The sequence below is a fragment of the Lycorma delicatula genome, chromosome 11, assembly GCF_047948215.1.
Source record: "Lycorma delicatula isolate Av1 chromosome 11, ASM4794821v1, whole genome shotgun sequence".
Classification (NCBI taxonomy): Eukaryota; Metazoa; Arthropoda; class Insecta; order Hemiptera; family Fulgoridae; genus Lycorma; species Lycorma delicatula.
In genome coordinates this window covers 75,854,416-75,868,854 of record NC_134465.1, presented here as the reverse complement: position 1 = coordinate 75,868,854, position 14,439 = coordinate 75,854,416, and the positions used below count along the sequence as shown (strand labels likewise).

Sequence of the window (14,439 nt, the reverse complement as noted above, 5' to 3'; positions counted from 1 at the left end):
TGTTTTCCGGCAGATGTTTCAGTTTCTCCTCGCCAAGTCGAACCCAGGCGTGGTGATATATACTGATGGGTCGAAGCATGACGGTAACGTTGGTTGTGCTTTTGTTATGAATGAACAGACCTATATGTTTAGCCTACCTGGTGTTACGAGTTTGTTCACCGCGGAACTACTCACTGTTGATAGGACTCTAAGTATCGTTGGCCCTAAATATAGGAGCATTCTTATTTGCAGTACTCCTACAGTGCTCTCCAGGCGTTGGAAAACCTTTATTCCAAACATCCTGTCGTCATTGACATTTATGATAAAATCGCTGAGTTAGATAAATGCAACAAGGAGGTAGGTTTATGCTGGATCCCTAGCCACATTGGAATTCTAGGTAACGAAAGAGCAGATTCTGCTGCCAAGGAAGCGTGTATTCAGCCTCCTTTCACCACCCGAGTTAGTACCTTTGATTTTATCAATCATATAAAACAATCACTGCGAGCAAGGTGGCAACGTGACTGGACGGTTACCGTCGATAATAAACTCCGACAGGTTAAGGATTCGGTGTTGCCATGGGCTCCTCTTGCAGAAACTCTCGTCGTGAGGAAGTGGTCCTCTGCCGGTTACGGTTGGGACATATGAGGATCACACACGAATACCTAATGTCAGGAGAAAACCCACCCCTGTGCACATGATGCAACTGCTGCATGACTGTGCACCACCTTCTCGTGGACTGCATATGTTATGCGGCTTTGCGTCGTCAGTTTAATATACCCGGAAACATCCGTGATATCTTGTGCGACGGTAGCGGGATTTTGGAACAGGTGTTTCTCTTTTTGCATAGTACCGGGTAACTACAAAGGATTTAATATGCTCATATATGTTTTTCTGTAAGGACAGTTTTTTTAATAATTTTAACCTTTATTTTCAATTTGATTTTTTGGTTCTATGTATTTAATTTTACTATCCGGGGAGGGAATTTTTTTTTAATCTATTATTTTAACTTTTATATTTTATCAACTTTGTCTGTGGTATTAGTTTTGAGTTTTGTTTTGCCTTATTGGTTTGTTTTAGTAAATTTTTATTATATGATTGATATTACGTTTACGCCTTGTATAGTTTATTATTTCGGAGTTATTTTACCCTTTTACTAATAACTACCGGGCGATGATAACACCCAGGCGTTTTTCGCCCAAAAACAACAAAAAAAAAAAACAGTCACACAATATTATAAATGAAATAAGTCATAATAAATTCATATCAATAAACAAACATATTACACGTACATATAAAATACACTCATATTGACAGTACAAAATACTATAATTTACTTTTTATAAAAAAAAAAAATGTAAAATGTACAATGGTAAGTAGGTTACTCTTATAAAAGAAAAAATAATAACAATAAATAGTTTACAAAACAAAAAGTTAAATGTAATTTAAGATAGACAAACGTCAATGTATTATATTACAACAGTGATATTAATTTTAACGTTTGTAAGTTTTAGTTTGTATAATATTTTAGTTTTTTTTTTTTTTGTTATATGTTTGTTCCAGGTGATAACACGAATTTGGCTCACTTAAGTGGACAAACATCATTTGAATGTGGATTTAAAATTTTCCCCAGACATTCACCTTAAAGTCAGTAGTTAATTTAATTAACTGAGACTTTATTATCGTATGATGAAATGTAATCGATTACATTAAAATTTTCCCAACACTCTGACACTGATAACTGTACATTCTTTAGTATCCACAATATAGGTGACAACAAAGATAATAAATATTTCATACATAAAAGTTATTGTTAAGCCTTGCTCAAAGTGGAGGTTGTGTTAAATGTTAAAAAGAACTTTAGGTGAGAACGTAAATCATATAGGACGGATATTTTCTTGTGCATTAAATGAAGAGAAATATACTGAATATAATGTTTTTTTGTTTTTTTTAATCACTACTTCTGGAGCAGAAAACTTATTAAACCTGCACATAAATAAAGTTATAGCAATCCATGATTTTACTGTTGGATTAAAATAAGCTGATAAATTATTTTACTTGTACCTTTTTAGTACATCCAAATTTTGTTACTTGTAAATTTTAATTGTTTTCTGGAAAAAAAAAAGACTGGTAATCTGTTTTTCAGTATTTTTAATCTGGGAATAGTCATTTCATTTTTTGAAATAACCTGATAGAAGCAATCACTTTAAAAAAAAAAACTTTCCTCAGCATTTTAAACTTGACATATAAGAGGGTGCATACTGTAAATGCAGTCAAAGTCAAAAAACCTTATTTGATGGTAGTTTATAAAGTAAATCATCAATTGTTTGCTTATAAAATCATTTATAATTCGTGTTTTGTCTTGCCATTCATTGTATGCATAATTTTCCTTGCTTTTTATTGTTTTATCTTAAAAATGATAAAGTTCTTGACTCTCAAAGGAATTTCCTGACACTGACCTGTTGGCACGGGCAGTATTTTAATTTTTTCGTGTTCTGTTAGTTTAGTGCAGTTCATTTCATTATAAATAAACTAAAAAAAAAAATCTTTAGAGAATATATTCTAGTTAGTTGGATACACTAATCTCATAACCAGTTTAGGATCACCAATATTGGGCATTTACACTTGTAGTGGTTAGAAAAACAACCCTCACATCAACTCTTGAGTAACCGATATTCAGCAATATTATGAAATTCCATTACTAAAATTTTCATAATTCTCAGAAATTTTTTAGAAGTGTCATATGTTATATTTAAATCATTATCTATTATATATTGTTTCATTAAATTCTTATATTTATCAAAACACATAATGACTGGTGTATGAGTTTTGTCAGATTTTAAAATAATGCTGTTATAAATTAATTTACTTTTTAGATTGGAGATTATTTTTTTATTATTACTAATCAAGGGTTCGTAATTTATATTTCCTCATTTTATATCAATAATTTTATTGCCAGTGGTATTCTGTAAAATATTTTTATCATTAGTGTTTGCTGTATTTATATTTATTTCGGATCCACTACAATATTCTTGATAATGTCATTCTTATTCGTAATATTTTTATTTATAAAAATAATTAAACATAACATAATAGATTGTACCCTTATGAACCAAGTGCACCTATATTAACTGGGTTACCAAAGTTACACAAACAGGGTATACCTATGCGTCCTTTAATTAATTTTAAAACCATTACTTCTTACATTATATCTAAGATAATAGATAAAATTTTCAGAAGTAAAATAAAATTAGAATGTAAATAGAATATAAAAAATGGATACAAGTTAGTAAATAAACTAAAATTATTAAATGTAAATGATAAAACTAGGATGGTTACCTATGATAACTGTAAATTAGTTTAATTTTTGTTTTTAATTTATGTTTCATGTTGGATTAAATATTTTGTTAATAGAAACCCTGCCATAAGCCTACTGGTTAACCTTTTAACTGCTACATCTGTATTTTTATGGATAAACAATTTAGTATCAATCTGTTACACTTTAAAATATGTATTCAAAATTTTAATTTTGTGGCAATCCATAGTCCTACATAGTTGTATGAACATATTCTAAATTCAACACCGGTTTTTGAAAAGAGTAAGAACTACCTGAACAGTTTCAATGATAACATTCATATTTAGAAATAAATCTACAGAATGTGTTTGCAGGTCATCTTACTGTACCTCTGTGTTCACATTAAATTATTTGGAATTTATCTATTTTTAGATGGAATTATGTTGATCTCTACCTGGATAAAAATTAAAAAAATTATTGAAAATATTACAAAAAAGATAAATAAATTAATTCAGAAAGCTATACATTAGTCAAAATTTACATACTAGTTAAGACTAAGAAATGGGGGTGTGCTATAAATTGTTTAGGTGGCAACAATTGCCTTTACTGACTACTCATTGAATATTGCTTATTATCATTCTGGAACCTATTTTATTCGATTTTTCAAGTTAAAAACCATAAGAAATCACTAATTTTGTCCCTTAATTAACGTCCTAAAAATTTCAATACGATTTCATTTCACCTGGGTAGCTGAAATCCGAGTGAAATCAAACAATCCTTTTTAGGACATTAGTTTGTATGAATTTTTTCCATTATTTTCACATGCAGAATAGGTTATAAAAGTCCCGGGAGAGCTTAATGATACATCCTGTTTATTTATAGTGTTTACATAGAAAATATTAAAAAGTTTTGTAAATATAAAGTTTTTGATGCTTAAAAGAGTTTTTGAAAGGAATTCAGGACTAGGTAAAGTTCGAAGGTTATTTAGAGGTTAAAGATACCACTTTATGGAAAAATGTTTCAGACAAGACTTACGTATCATTGTCTCTAGAATCCAAATTCGAGGTGCAAATATGTGTGTCCCATTTAAAAAAAATTAACTTCTAATCTAGTTAGCCTCCTCTGGTCAAAACCAGAATTTTTTTTGCATCTTCCAGAAAAATCACTTCCTTCAATTTTAGAAAAGGAGGACGGGAGGTGTAGGACACCTGTTTTAAGTATATATATATATATATATATATATATATCATTTATATGAAGTAATGTTTTTTGTGCATGTCTCTTGTATTTTGAAAATATACACTCAGTCTGTCCAATGTAATATTAACTACAGGTACTGCAATTTAATTTTATACTCATGGGTTTATGGTTTGTTTGATCAACACTATTTTATTGATTTGTCTTATAATGTAGATTTTTTTTGTGGGTAGTTTTGAAAGCTACATCAAATCTGCTCTTCTTAAAAATTTAGAAATTATCTTTATGAAGTTTTATCGTATACAGAAAGGTTGTAAATTACCTCCATATTTTAATTTGCTATAACTTTTATATTTAGTGACAAATGTTTATATGTGATGCTTACAATATAAGAGATCACCTATTTTATTAATACATAACATCAGCACCAGCATTTCTCATGACTGTAATTTTTTTTCCGGCACTTTCACAGTGCCGGGAAAACTTCGAGATACATTTGTACATTATATGAAGGTTTTTACTGCAACAAAAAAAAACCTGCAGTATTGTGTAATGTTCCTGGCTTTTCCTTGACAGATTTTTATTTCAAATACCCTGTAAAGTTCTTAAATGTTAATGACTTAATTATTTAACATTTAGAATATAATTGCAAAAAAGATCAAAATGTTGAGTAAAAATTTGTTTTTGATTTTACCTAGTTAATGAAATAATATTTTTATCCTAAAAATATGCAGTATTTAAAGTATAATTAAGAAAAAAGAAATCAAAACTGTTAATAAAAAATGTTGGGTTTAATTGGTGACTCTTGATCAAATGACATTTTATTATCAAACTATTGAGAGTATAATTGTCAAAAAAAAAAAAATCAAAATTTTTAGTAAAAAAATGTGGATCTTATTTGAACTACTTGCTCACAGCTACCTCGTGTAAAATTTTTAACAGCCACTAATTTAAAAACAGATAAAAGTATTAGAAATTAAAAAAAACTATAATTTTTTTTTTTTTAATTTTTAAGTTGACATTTATTTTCCTTTTTAAAAACATGTCCCCATACTGTTTATATTAATACTAGATATAACTGGATTTCAATCTTGAAAAAAGTTTTAGAAATTTATATTTTAAGTATGGATTCTGTGAGGCCTCATTGTTTTGCAGTTTAAAATTTATTTATTGGAGTAATTATTTACTTTAATGAGTACCTGATTCGGAAGTGTTATTCAACAAGGCTAAAAAAAAGCACCTTAAAATTTTGTCTGATGAGGTTGAAAATCAGATCAAAGCTAGGATATATTTTTGCCAAAAATTACTCTTTATGAATTTCTTATTTCTTGAGTTTGGCAATGAAGAAAAATAAATATATGAAGTAGCTTCTAAAAAGATTTACTGGTATTTAAGTTTTTCCATTATCGATTGCTTATTATTAATAATTATTTATAGCCTTCTTTCTTTTTCTGTTTAGCCTCTGGAACCACTGTAAGAAATTAATTCAGAGGATGATATGTATGAATGTGTAAATGAAGTGTACTCTTGTACAGTCGCAGACTGATCATTCCTGAGATGTATGGTTAATTGAAACCCAACTAACAAAGAACACCGGTATCCACGATCTAGTATTCAAATCTTTATAAAAATAACTGCCTTTATTAGGATTTGAACCTTAGAACTCTCAACTTTGAAATTGGCTAATATAATTCTGCTTTTAAAAGTATTTTCACATGTAAATTCAAGAAAACTAGTTAGAAAATTTTAGTGTTAAAAGTAATATATATTCTTGTAGGGTTAACAGTAATAGACGGAGACCCTTATTTGAAAATTAGTAGCAAATTTGTACACTTTTCTTAACTTTATTAAACTCATGTTTTTATATATATATATATCTTTGATATCTTGTAAATAGTTTTTTCACAGAGGCAGCATTTTGCAAGACCTATTTCAATCTTGTTATAAAAATAAAATTAAAACTCAGTTAAGATTCTTTAAAATAGATGAAAAAGTGAAACCCACCGGGTTGGTCTAGTGGTGAACGCGTCTTCCAAAATCAGCTGATTTGGAAGCTGAGGATTGGTCGAACTGAGAATGTACAAGACTACACTTCATTTACACTCATACATATCATCCTCATTCATCCTCTGAAGAATTATCGAAACGGTAGTTACCAAAGGCTAAACAGGAAAAAGAAAAAAAGAAAGATGAAAAAGTGAAAAAAAAAGTTTTTCTTTTACCCTTTTAATTTAGGGTCCGATATTCCCTAAAATGAACTAAAAGTATATAAACTTACTAAGAGATAAAAAATTAAAATGTTGAGTTGGGAACCATGTGATCATATCACCTGGTGGAGGTGATATATCTATCACATGGACCCAAGATGGGTCAATTGATCAAGAAGGTGGTTCCTGACCAATCGACCCATCTTTGGATCATACAAAATTTCATAAAAATTGGTTAATCAGGCAGAATATATCAAACAGAACAATATCAATTGATTAAAATAAGGAAAACATTAGGTATATATATATATCCTCCTTCCCTGAATGAAATTATTGAAGTACATAATCAGAGTGACATACTAATATAATGGAATCATCTAATTAGTACAAGATTGTGACTTTGAGATTACAAATGATAAAAAAAAGGAATTTTTTGCACCAATATGTATGGAGATTTGAGGAAGAATGAACGTCATTAGAAAATACTTTACTTAGCAGAAAGTTATTAAATTAAGTGAAAAAATTTACTTACCATTTAAGTAAAATTTTAAGGTACAGAACCACTGATAAGATTCAAATCTCCTCATCCCCTTGATCGATTGTTATGACCAACATTTGATAGAATAATGCTCTGTACATAGATATCATTCATGTCAAATTTCATCCAAATCAGTCTAACCAGTCTGACAATATTCTAGCAAAAACAGGCTAACATATTCGCATAAAAACTTCAGTTGAATTTTTCAATGCTATAATTATGTTTTATTGTTAGAGGAGGTAATGAAATGTCTAGCCACACCTGGTTAACTTAGATATTCTCTAGGATGAGATGGATGTGTGGAGAACTCTGTGATGAAGCTGCAGTGTGGGAGGGTGTAGGGCACCTCACTCACAAAATAGGACTAGAGCAGAGAAAGATAGAGTATATTTTCATTAGAGGCTTATTAAATTTGTGAATCTGTTTCTTGATTTTTAAGTAAATCAAGAGAACTTTGAATTGCAGGACAAAATTGTCATTTTTGCGATCAGCATTATTGTATGAGGGTGTTTGTATCTTTGTATGAGAGTAGTATTTTTGGTGTTTAAAGACTCAGTCAAGTAATGATCTGAGTGCATAGTCCAACTTTAGTTAGATATAGGAAGAGCTTTTGTGTGAAACCATTGGTGTTAGAGGAAGGCACAGGGATGAGGTCTCCGCGAATCAGTTAATTTGATTGTAAGTTATGGTAGGTGGTTGTGGTTGGAAGGGACCTGGAGGGTTGGTGTGAGCATATCCACAGCTTGCTGGATTACTATCTTACACAGTTTCTGGCAGGCCATGGGGGATTTAGAAAATATCTTTATAGGTTTAGATGACTACTTCCCATGTTGTCCGGTTTGTGAGAGTATGAGACAGCATACCACGTCTTTTTCAGCTGTCCCAGATTTGAGGATCATAGGAGTGAAGTTTTGCATGCAAAAGGCAGAAGGGATATGTTCTCACCTGAGGAAGTGCAACAGATTATGCTTGAGAGTGCAAGTAATCGGATGGCCATAGCAATTTTGGCCAGGAAGGTAATGCAGGAGCTCTACACCTGGGAGGAATCTCGCAGGGGCACGCAAAGAAGGGGTTGCCGGAGAGCATTTGGGAGGACAGGCTCTCAGCTGAACGCCTATGGGGTCGCCTGAGTGTGATGAGGTCAGGAGCGCTCCTCTTATGCATCCGATGGTGGCCTGTGATATGTGGTAAGTATGTTGTATGTCAGTGACTGTTTGACTGTGTGTGTTGTTGAGGGATGTGTCTATGATGCGATTGTGTTGCTGTTGTATGCTGAGTAAGTTTTGACAAATGTGGTTGTTGTTAAGAGGATGGATGTGTAACGGCATGTGTAGCTTGTTGTTGCTGTTAAGTTGTGTGTGTGGTGAGCTTTTGCCTTATGCCATCTTGTTTGTGTGTGTGATTTTCTGAGTGGTGTTTGATAGTGTGTATGGGCGTTTCACTCCCTTCCTGATGAAATGCACACAAGCTGTACTAGGAAGGGGGCAGCCAGGGGTGGAGGGTTTAGTCAGTAGAACGCAGAAATGCAATACGCTCCTAATATCATCTTGCAGAACCTGTCAGCAAGTTCGACACTGCTTCAGTGACCGTAAATGGGATTCCTCCACCTCTTTAAAATAAAAATTAAAAAAAAAGTGATTTTAGTTGGAAGAGGCCAAATGAATGCGATGGTAGATTGTCTAAATACACTGATGGAAATGTCTACCAAGGCATCTGCATCGTCGGCATCCTGACAAGAGGCCATGACTGTATTGTGTTATAGGTTTAGAGGGTTTAAAAAATGACCTCCAGTAAAGCCCATCAAGACTAGGAATGGTGCGATGACTGGGATTGAGACAAGGTGGGTGGGTGTCTTCCTGTTTTGGGATCAGGATATATTCTTAAAACATAACAATATCCACTTCATCGAACCAGACAATGGAACTATTTTTGTGTAACTAAACACAATACTTCAACTTATGAGAAAGGGGTGTATTACAAATTAATAAATTACTGAACCGTTTAAAAAATTTCCATACCAATTAATTAAAGAAAATATAGTTAAAAGATTTTCTTTCATGGAAATAATATTACATTGTTGATGAATTTTTAAACGATAGTAATTTAAAAAAAAGTAAAGATTTATCTGCATCCCATTCAACATGTACATAAATATGTGCTCAAAATAATTTTCAATAGCAGCTTCTGAGTTATGAGTTGTTTTTTACTAATTTTTTATATTAAATTGTGTTTACCCTACATTATTTCATGTGTTTATATTTAAATAATTAATATGAACTTTCAGCACAACTATATTTTTTATATTTAAAATTTATCTTATAGTGCCATCATCCGTATATTTTACTACTATTTTCAAATCTGAATAAAAGATTTATTTATTATTTATAACCAGGAAAGTAAAAATTGTCGCACTAAAAAGTAAAAATAATACTTTATATTTCTTTAAATTTTATTTTATTACTTATTTCTGAGTTTAAATAAATACTTAAAGGAAAGCAATAAAACGATGTTGTTGTGGTAAAGGAGATTACCGAGAATGGGTTCCAGGAATGTTTTTAAATTTTTTATGAAATGAAGATTGGCAAAAGAATCTTATAAAGTAAATCACTTTGAAGGAAACTTTTTTTTTATATACAAAATATAAATTTTTATAATTTAATTCTAGAAGCTTTCTGAAATTGTTTTTTTATATAAACTGTGATAGAGTAATAATGAACTATTTAAAGATAAGTATAATAAAATTATTAATTCGTTAATTATTAATTCAAAATATAGAAATAAAATAAAAACTTTATTAGTTCAAATAGATAAATCCTTTAAAAAACGAATTATAAATTGAATTATCATTTTAATTTATTACTAAAATTTTTAGAACAATGGTGAATTAAATTTTTTTTTAAATTTTTAAGTATTTTGTTGTACACTAAGTGTTAATTTATATTAAAAATTAATAACATTTGTATATCTCAATTAAATCAAAATATTTTTAGAGAACTTTTATCCATCACTTCAGTAGAATGGTGAATTCTGAGTTTCACTGATGTTGAGTAGCAGCGAGATGAGTATCTTGTTGGCAACAATTATTATTGGTGTAGATAGTTGAAGACTATACTATTTGATTTGTATTGTATTTTTTATTTAATATTTATTAATTTATGTGTTAAGATGTGTTTATATAATATTAGGTAATTATATACAGTTACAGTTACATCTCCGATTTTGATGAAATTTGTAATATACTTTATTCACTATAAAAAATTATTGATCAGAAATGCCTTTCATCTGAGTTAGGTACCTCATAAGTTACACAGTACCTTCATCAAAAATTTTGTAATTAAGAATTGTATAAGTGTAATATATATTATTTTTCAACTAAATAATTTGGTTTCAATAAAATTAAGTTAAGAATGAGATTAGATTTATTTAAAACTAAATTAAATTAAGTTAAAGTTAAGGTATTGGTTTAGAAAATATGCCACGTACAATTATTTAAAGTTGTGTAAGTGAAATTTGGTTAGTTTTAGGTAAGGCTATGTTAGATTGGTTTATAAGTAATATTTATAAATTTGAAAGAAACTTGCCAATATTTATCTGAGTAAGTCACAATTCAAGACTTACTCACTATTTGCTGACACATATATAGTGTAAAATAATGAAATTTGGGTGCAGATACTGTGCAGCTTATGAGGAACATAACTCAAGTGAAAGGTGTTTCCAACAAATAATTTCAGTTGTAATGAATAACTTACGTACTAAATAAGATATATTCCAGATTTCATCAAAATTTGTTTAGAAACAATAGTTGGTCACACAGTTACAGTTTTATAATGATAATTCAATTTTTAGTTTATGAAAAAGGTCAAGCAGTTAGAAAATAATTTTAATCGACTGTGTTCTATTACCATAAAACTTACCGGCTATAAATTTAACGCTTATTTTCAATCGGCGTTAATGAGTGATGATAGAGATGTAACAATGAGATCTGGTTGTCCTTTTTTCTTAGGACAAAGAATATCTGAAACGTTTAATCATTTTCGACAGTAAAAGTTAACTGTAATTTCAACAAAAAATTGTATTACACACCTATCAAAATTATTTTTATAAGTATAATTAAATTGTTGGTAAATGAACTTTACAAGTATGAATCTATAACAAATTTTCATTTTTGATATACTTTTGGAGATAAAATTGAAACTCTTAAAGATTTGTATTTTCATTCTTGATAAAATACATATACTTCAGTACAATAATATAAATAACTACATTACTTTTTACTTTTAGTTTTTAACATCATTTCCTTCTTGTGTCCAACTTCTAGTGATTCTCTGTTAGGAACTTTGGTTGTAGCCTTTTTTCGCTGTCTTTTACTATTATTAGAACTGGTTGTAGGATTAGTGGTTGGAGCTGATGTCACTTTACTACTGCCACTACTACTACTAATGATTTGTTTTTCAATGCTATGAGAAACAATACTTGAATTTTTTTCTGACGACTTTTCTGTATTATCTGGAGTTTTATTTTTATTATTTTTTATATTAGACATGTAATGTTCAGGAACAGTTTTAGACTTAATTTTATTCAACTCTGATGATTCAACATTTGGGAAAGATGATTTTATACTTAAACTAGTTTGTTCTGATTCATTTTTATTTGTATTTGATGAGCATGAAAATGAATTTTTTACCATCTTTATACTAGATTCTTCTGGTTTAACAGTACCAGATGATTTAGTCGTATTTTTAATATCACGATTTTTAACAGATTTCAATGATTCTTGTAATTCTGTTATTTTATTGGATGTAGTTTTAATAATTTCTTTTGCCTTTTCAGTCTCTTGTCTTCCAACAGCACCTAAAGTCACTTTATTACCTAGTAAATTTGGACTGATATCAGTTGATATTTCTTTCTTAACATTAATTATCGGCTCTTTATTAGAGACTTCTGTAAAATTAAAATCATTGTGATGTTCTAATGATAATAACTGATTTTTAATTTCTACATCATCAGAAAAGGATGATTTGGAATCAATATTTTTTGGTATATTACTCACAGTGGCAGATGTAGATGGCTGTGAAGAAGAATCTGTATCTGTAAACATTTTTTTATTAATATCAGAATTAGTTATACCGACTAAAGCAATGTCAGTCATAATAAACGAATCACTAACAATACTATCACGGCTTTCAATTTTACATGGTTCAGACGAATCACTACGCGCATCATTTTCTGGTATCACTTCTAATAATACCATCATTGATGATGCATTATTATTACAAGTAGAACTGCTATTTGATGATAATGATTGTGACTGCAATGTTTTTAAATTATTATTTGTTTTCAAACGGCTACCAATATTAACGTTTGATGTAATATCATTGTCATTTTCAATGTCAATATAATTATTATCACTATTATTACTGTTACTGATAACATGACTACCATTATTATTCTGTAATTCATTTTGACAATAATTCATATTATTGGAGTTTGAAGCATTGTTAACAGCTGCAATCGATTCTTCATCAAATTCTTCTCCACTTTCACCTCCACCAAGTATTGCTACAGACTCTTCATATAACTGAAATAGAGAATTAAAAAAAAAATTAATAAGCGCAATTTTATAATAACAAAGAAAATCATACATTCAGTTTTTAACTGACCGGCTTAACTTATCACAATGTTGTATGGAACAAGAAATATTCATAATGATAATATAAACATTTTTATAAATTAACCAAATGCCAGTTGTCAGAAAAAGGGGAGGCATAAACACATCTATGAGTTACATAAATCATAAGGTTTTCTTCTACTAGTTCGTGACTGTGGACTTAACTGCATTAGTATAAAATTCATCAAAACAGCACCACTGATCGGAAATTAATTTAACAATTTCTCTATAATTTCATATTATCAGTATTTTTAATTACCTAATATTTCCTTAATTTTAAATTTTTGTTTAACTTTCTTTAATCCTACACAGCTTTGGTGATTGTTTAATAACATGATATGTTTGTTTTACAAAAGTGGTAATGTGCATAAGAAAATATTTTTATCTTGTATTTTCTAATCCTAATTATTATCAGGAAAGATAAAAAATATAAAGAAAATTTTGTTTTCTCTATTTTATAATTAAACAGTAATTTTACTTAAATAAAATAAATAATTTTTTCACCTATTTTTAATAACTTCTTCAATATTACAAGTCAATTTGTTTACATTGTAGTGGCATGAAAACAACTGCATATTTTTGTTTTTTTCAATATATTTTAATAATATACTCATTATTTATATTATTCTACATTACATGTTTGTATCTTTTAATGAAACTGCATTAATCCTAGCACTCTGATCAAGAAAACAATAGAGATTTTGCAGGATTATTTAATCTTTGATTTTTTTTTTATTCTCCTTCGATTTCCCCGCCCCTAGGAGCTGCATCCGCAATTAAGAATAAGCTCAGCTCCAACGCGTGCCATCATCTCAAACTACCTAGGAAGAGCACAAGGTCCCACCCAGACAGTTGGGACTCGATCTTTCTTGCATGCTATGCCTCAAATGAGGGGATCCCAAAGAGCCACTGGGACTCCAGTCTTAATGCCTCACTTCTAATGAGGAATCCCAAAGGGATCCCCCTCAGGATTACAGTCTTACTTTCTCTACCCGATCATCAAAGCTGAGACACCGGAGTCTCCCACCCCTCCCAGATGAGGCTGTCCCTTACAGATACCACAGTATAGCTGTGCACATATTCATGGCACTGGTGCAAGTGGGGCCACCTTACATCCTCAACACACAGGTGCAAATCCTTGCGATCTACATGACAGACAGTGGGGTTCCTGTTTGCAGTCCCTCTTATGTGGCCGACCATACCGCAGTTAAAACAATGATGACTTTGGTCTGGGCCAAGACAAAACTTGTCCCTATGCCCTGTAACCTAACACCAAAAGCAAAGGTCATCTGAGGCAAGTCGAGACACCAGCAAGCCACCCAGCCAATGCTTATTCGCATTGGCTGGGTGGCTTAGATATTATCAGATAGTAGTTTCTCCGCAAGAAGAGATGGTACCACCAAAGTATGTTCCGACTCGTAGACAGTTCTAAATGTAACTTCCTTATCAATTTTGAATCCTTTGCAGGATGCTGCAAAATTTTTCCATACAATAGTTAGTTTAATTTTTACTTCATAAACACAGTAATGCCTTTTTTTAGAGTATTAATTATTATATA

General features: G+C 30.3%; 1 protein-coding gene across 1 annotated transcript in view; it reads right to left on the bottom strand.

Moving 5' to 3' along the window:
* Positions 1-11,401: 11,401 nt before the first annotated feature.
* Positions 11,402-14,439, bottom strand: part of LOC142332053 (rapamycin-insensitive companion of mTOR-like) — a 91,197-nt gene continuing 88,159 nt past the window's right edge. The window contains exon 32 of the mRNA XM_075378224.1: positions 11,402-12,791. Within this exon, the coding sequence (XP_075234339.1) occupies positions 11,478-12,791 (1,314 nt within the window). The 3' untranslated portion in view covers positions 11,402-11,477. The remainder of the gene's footprint in view (positions 12,792-14,439) is intronic.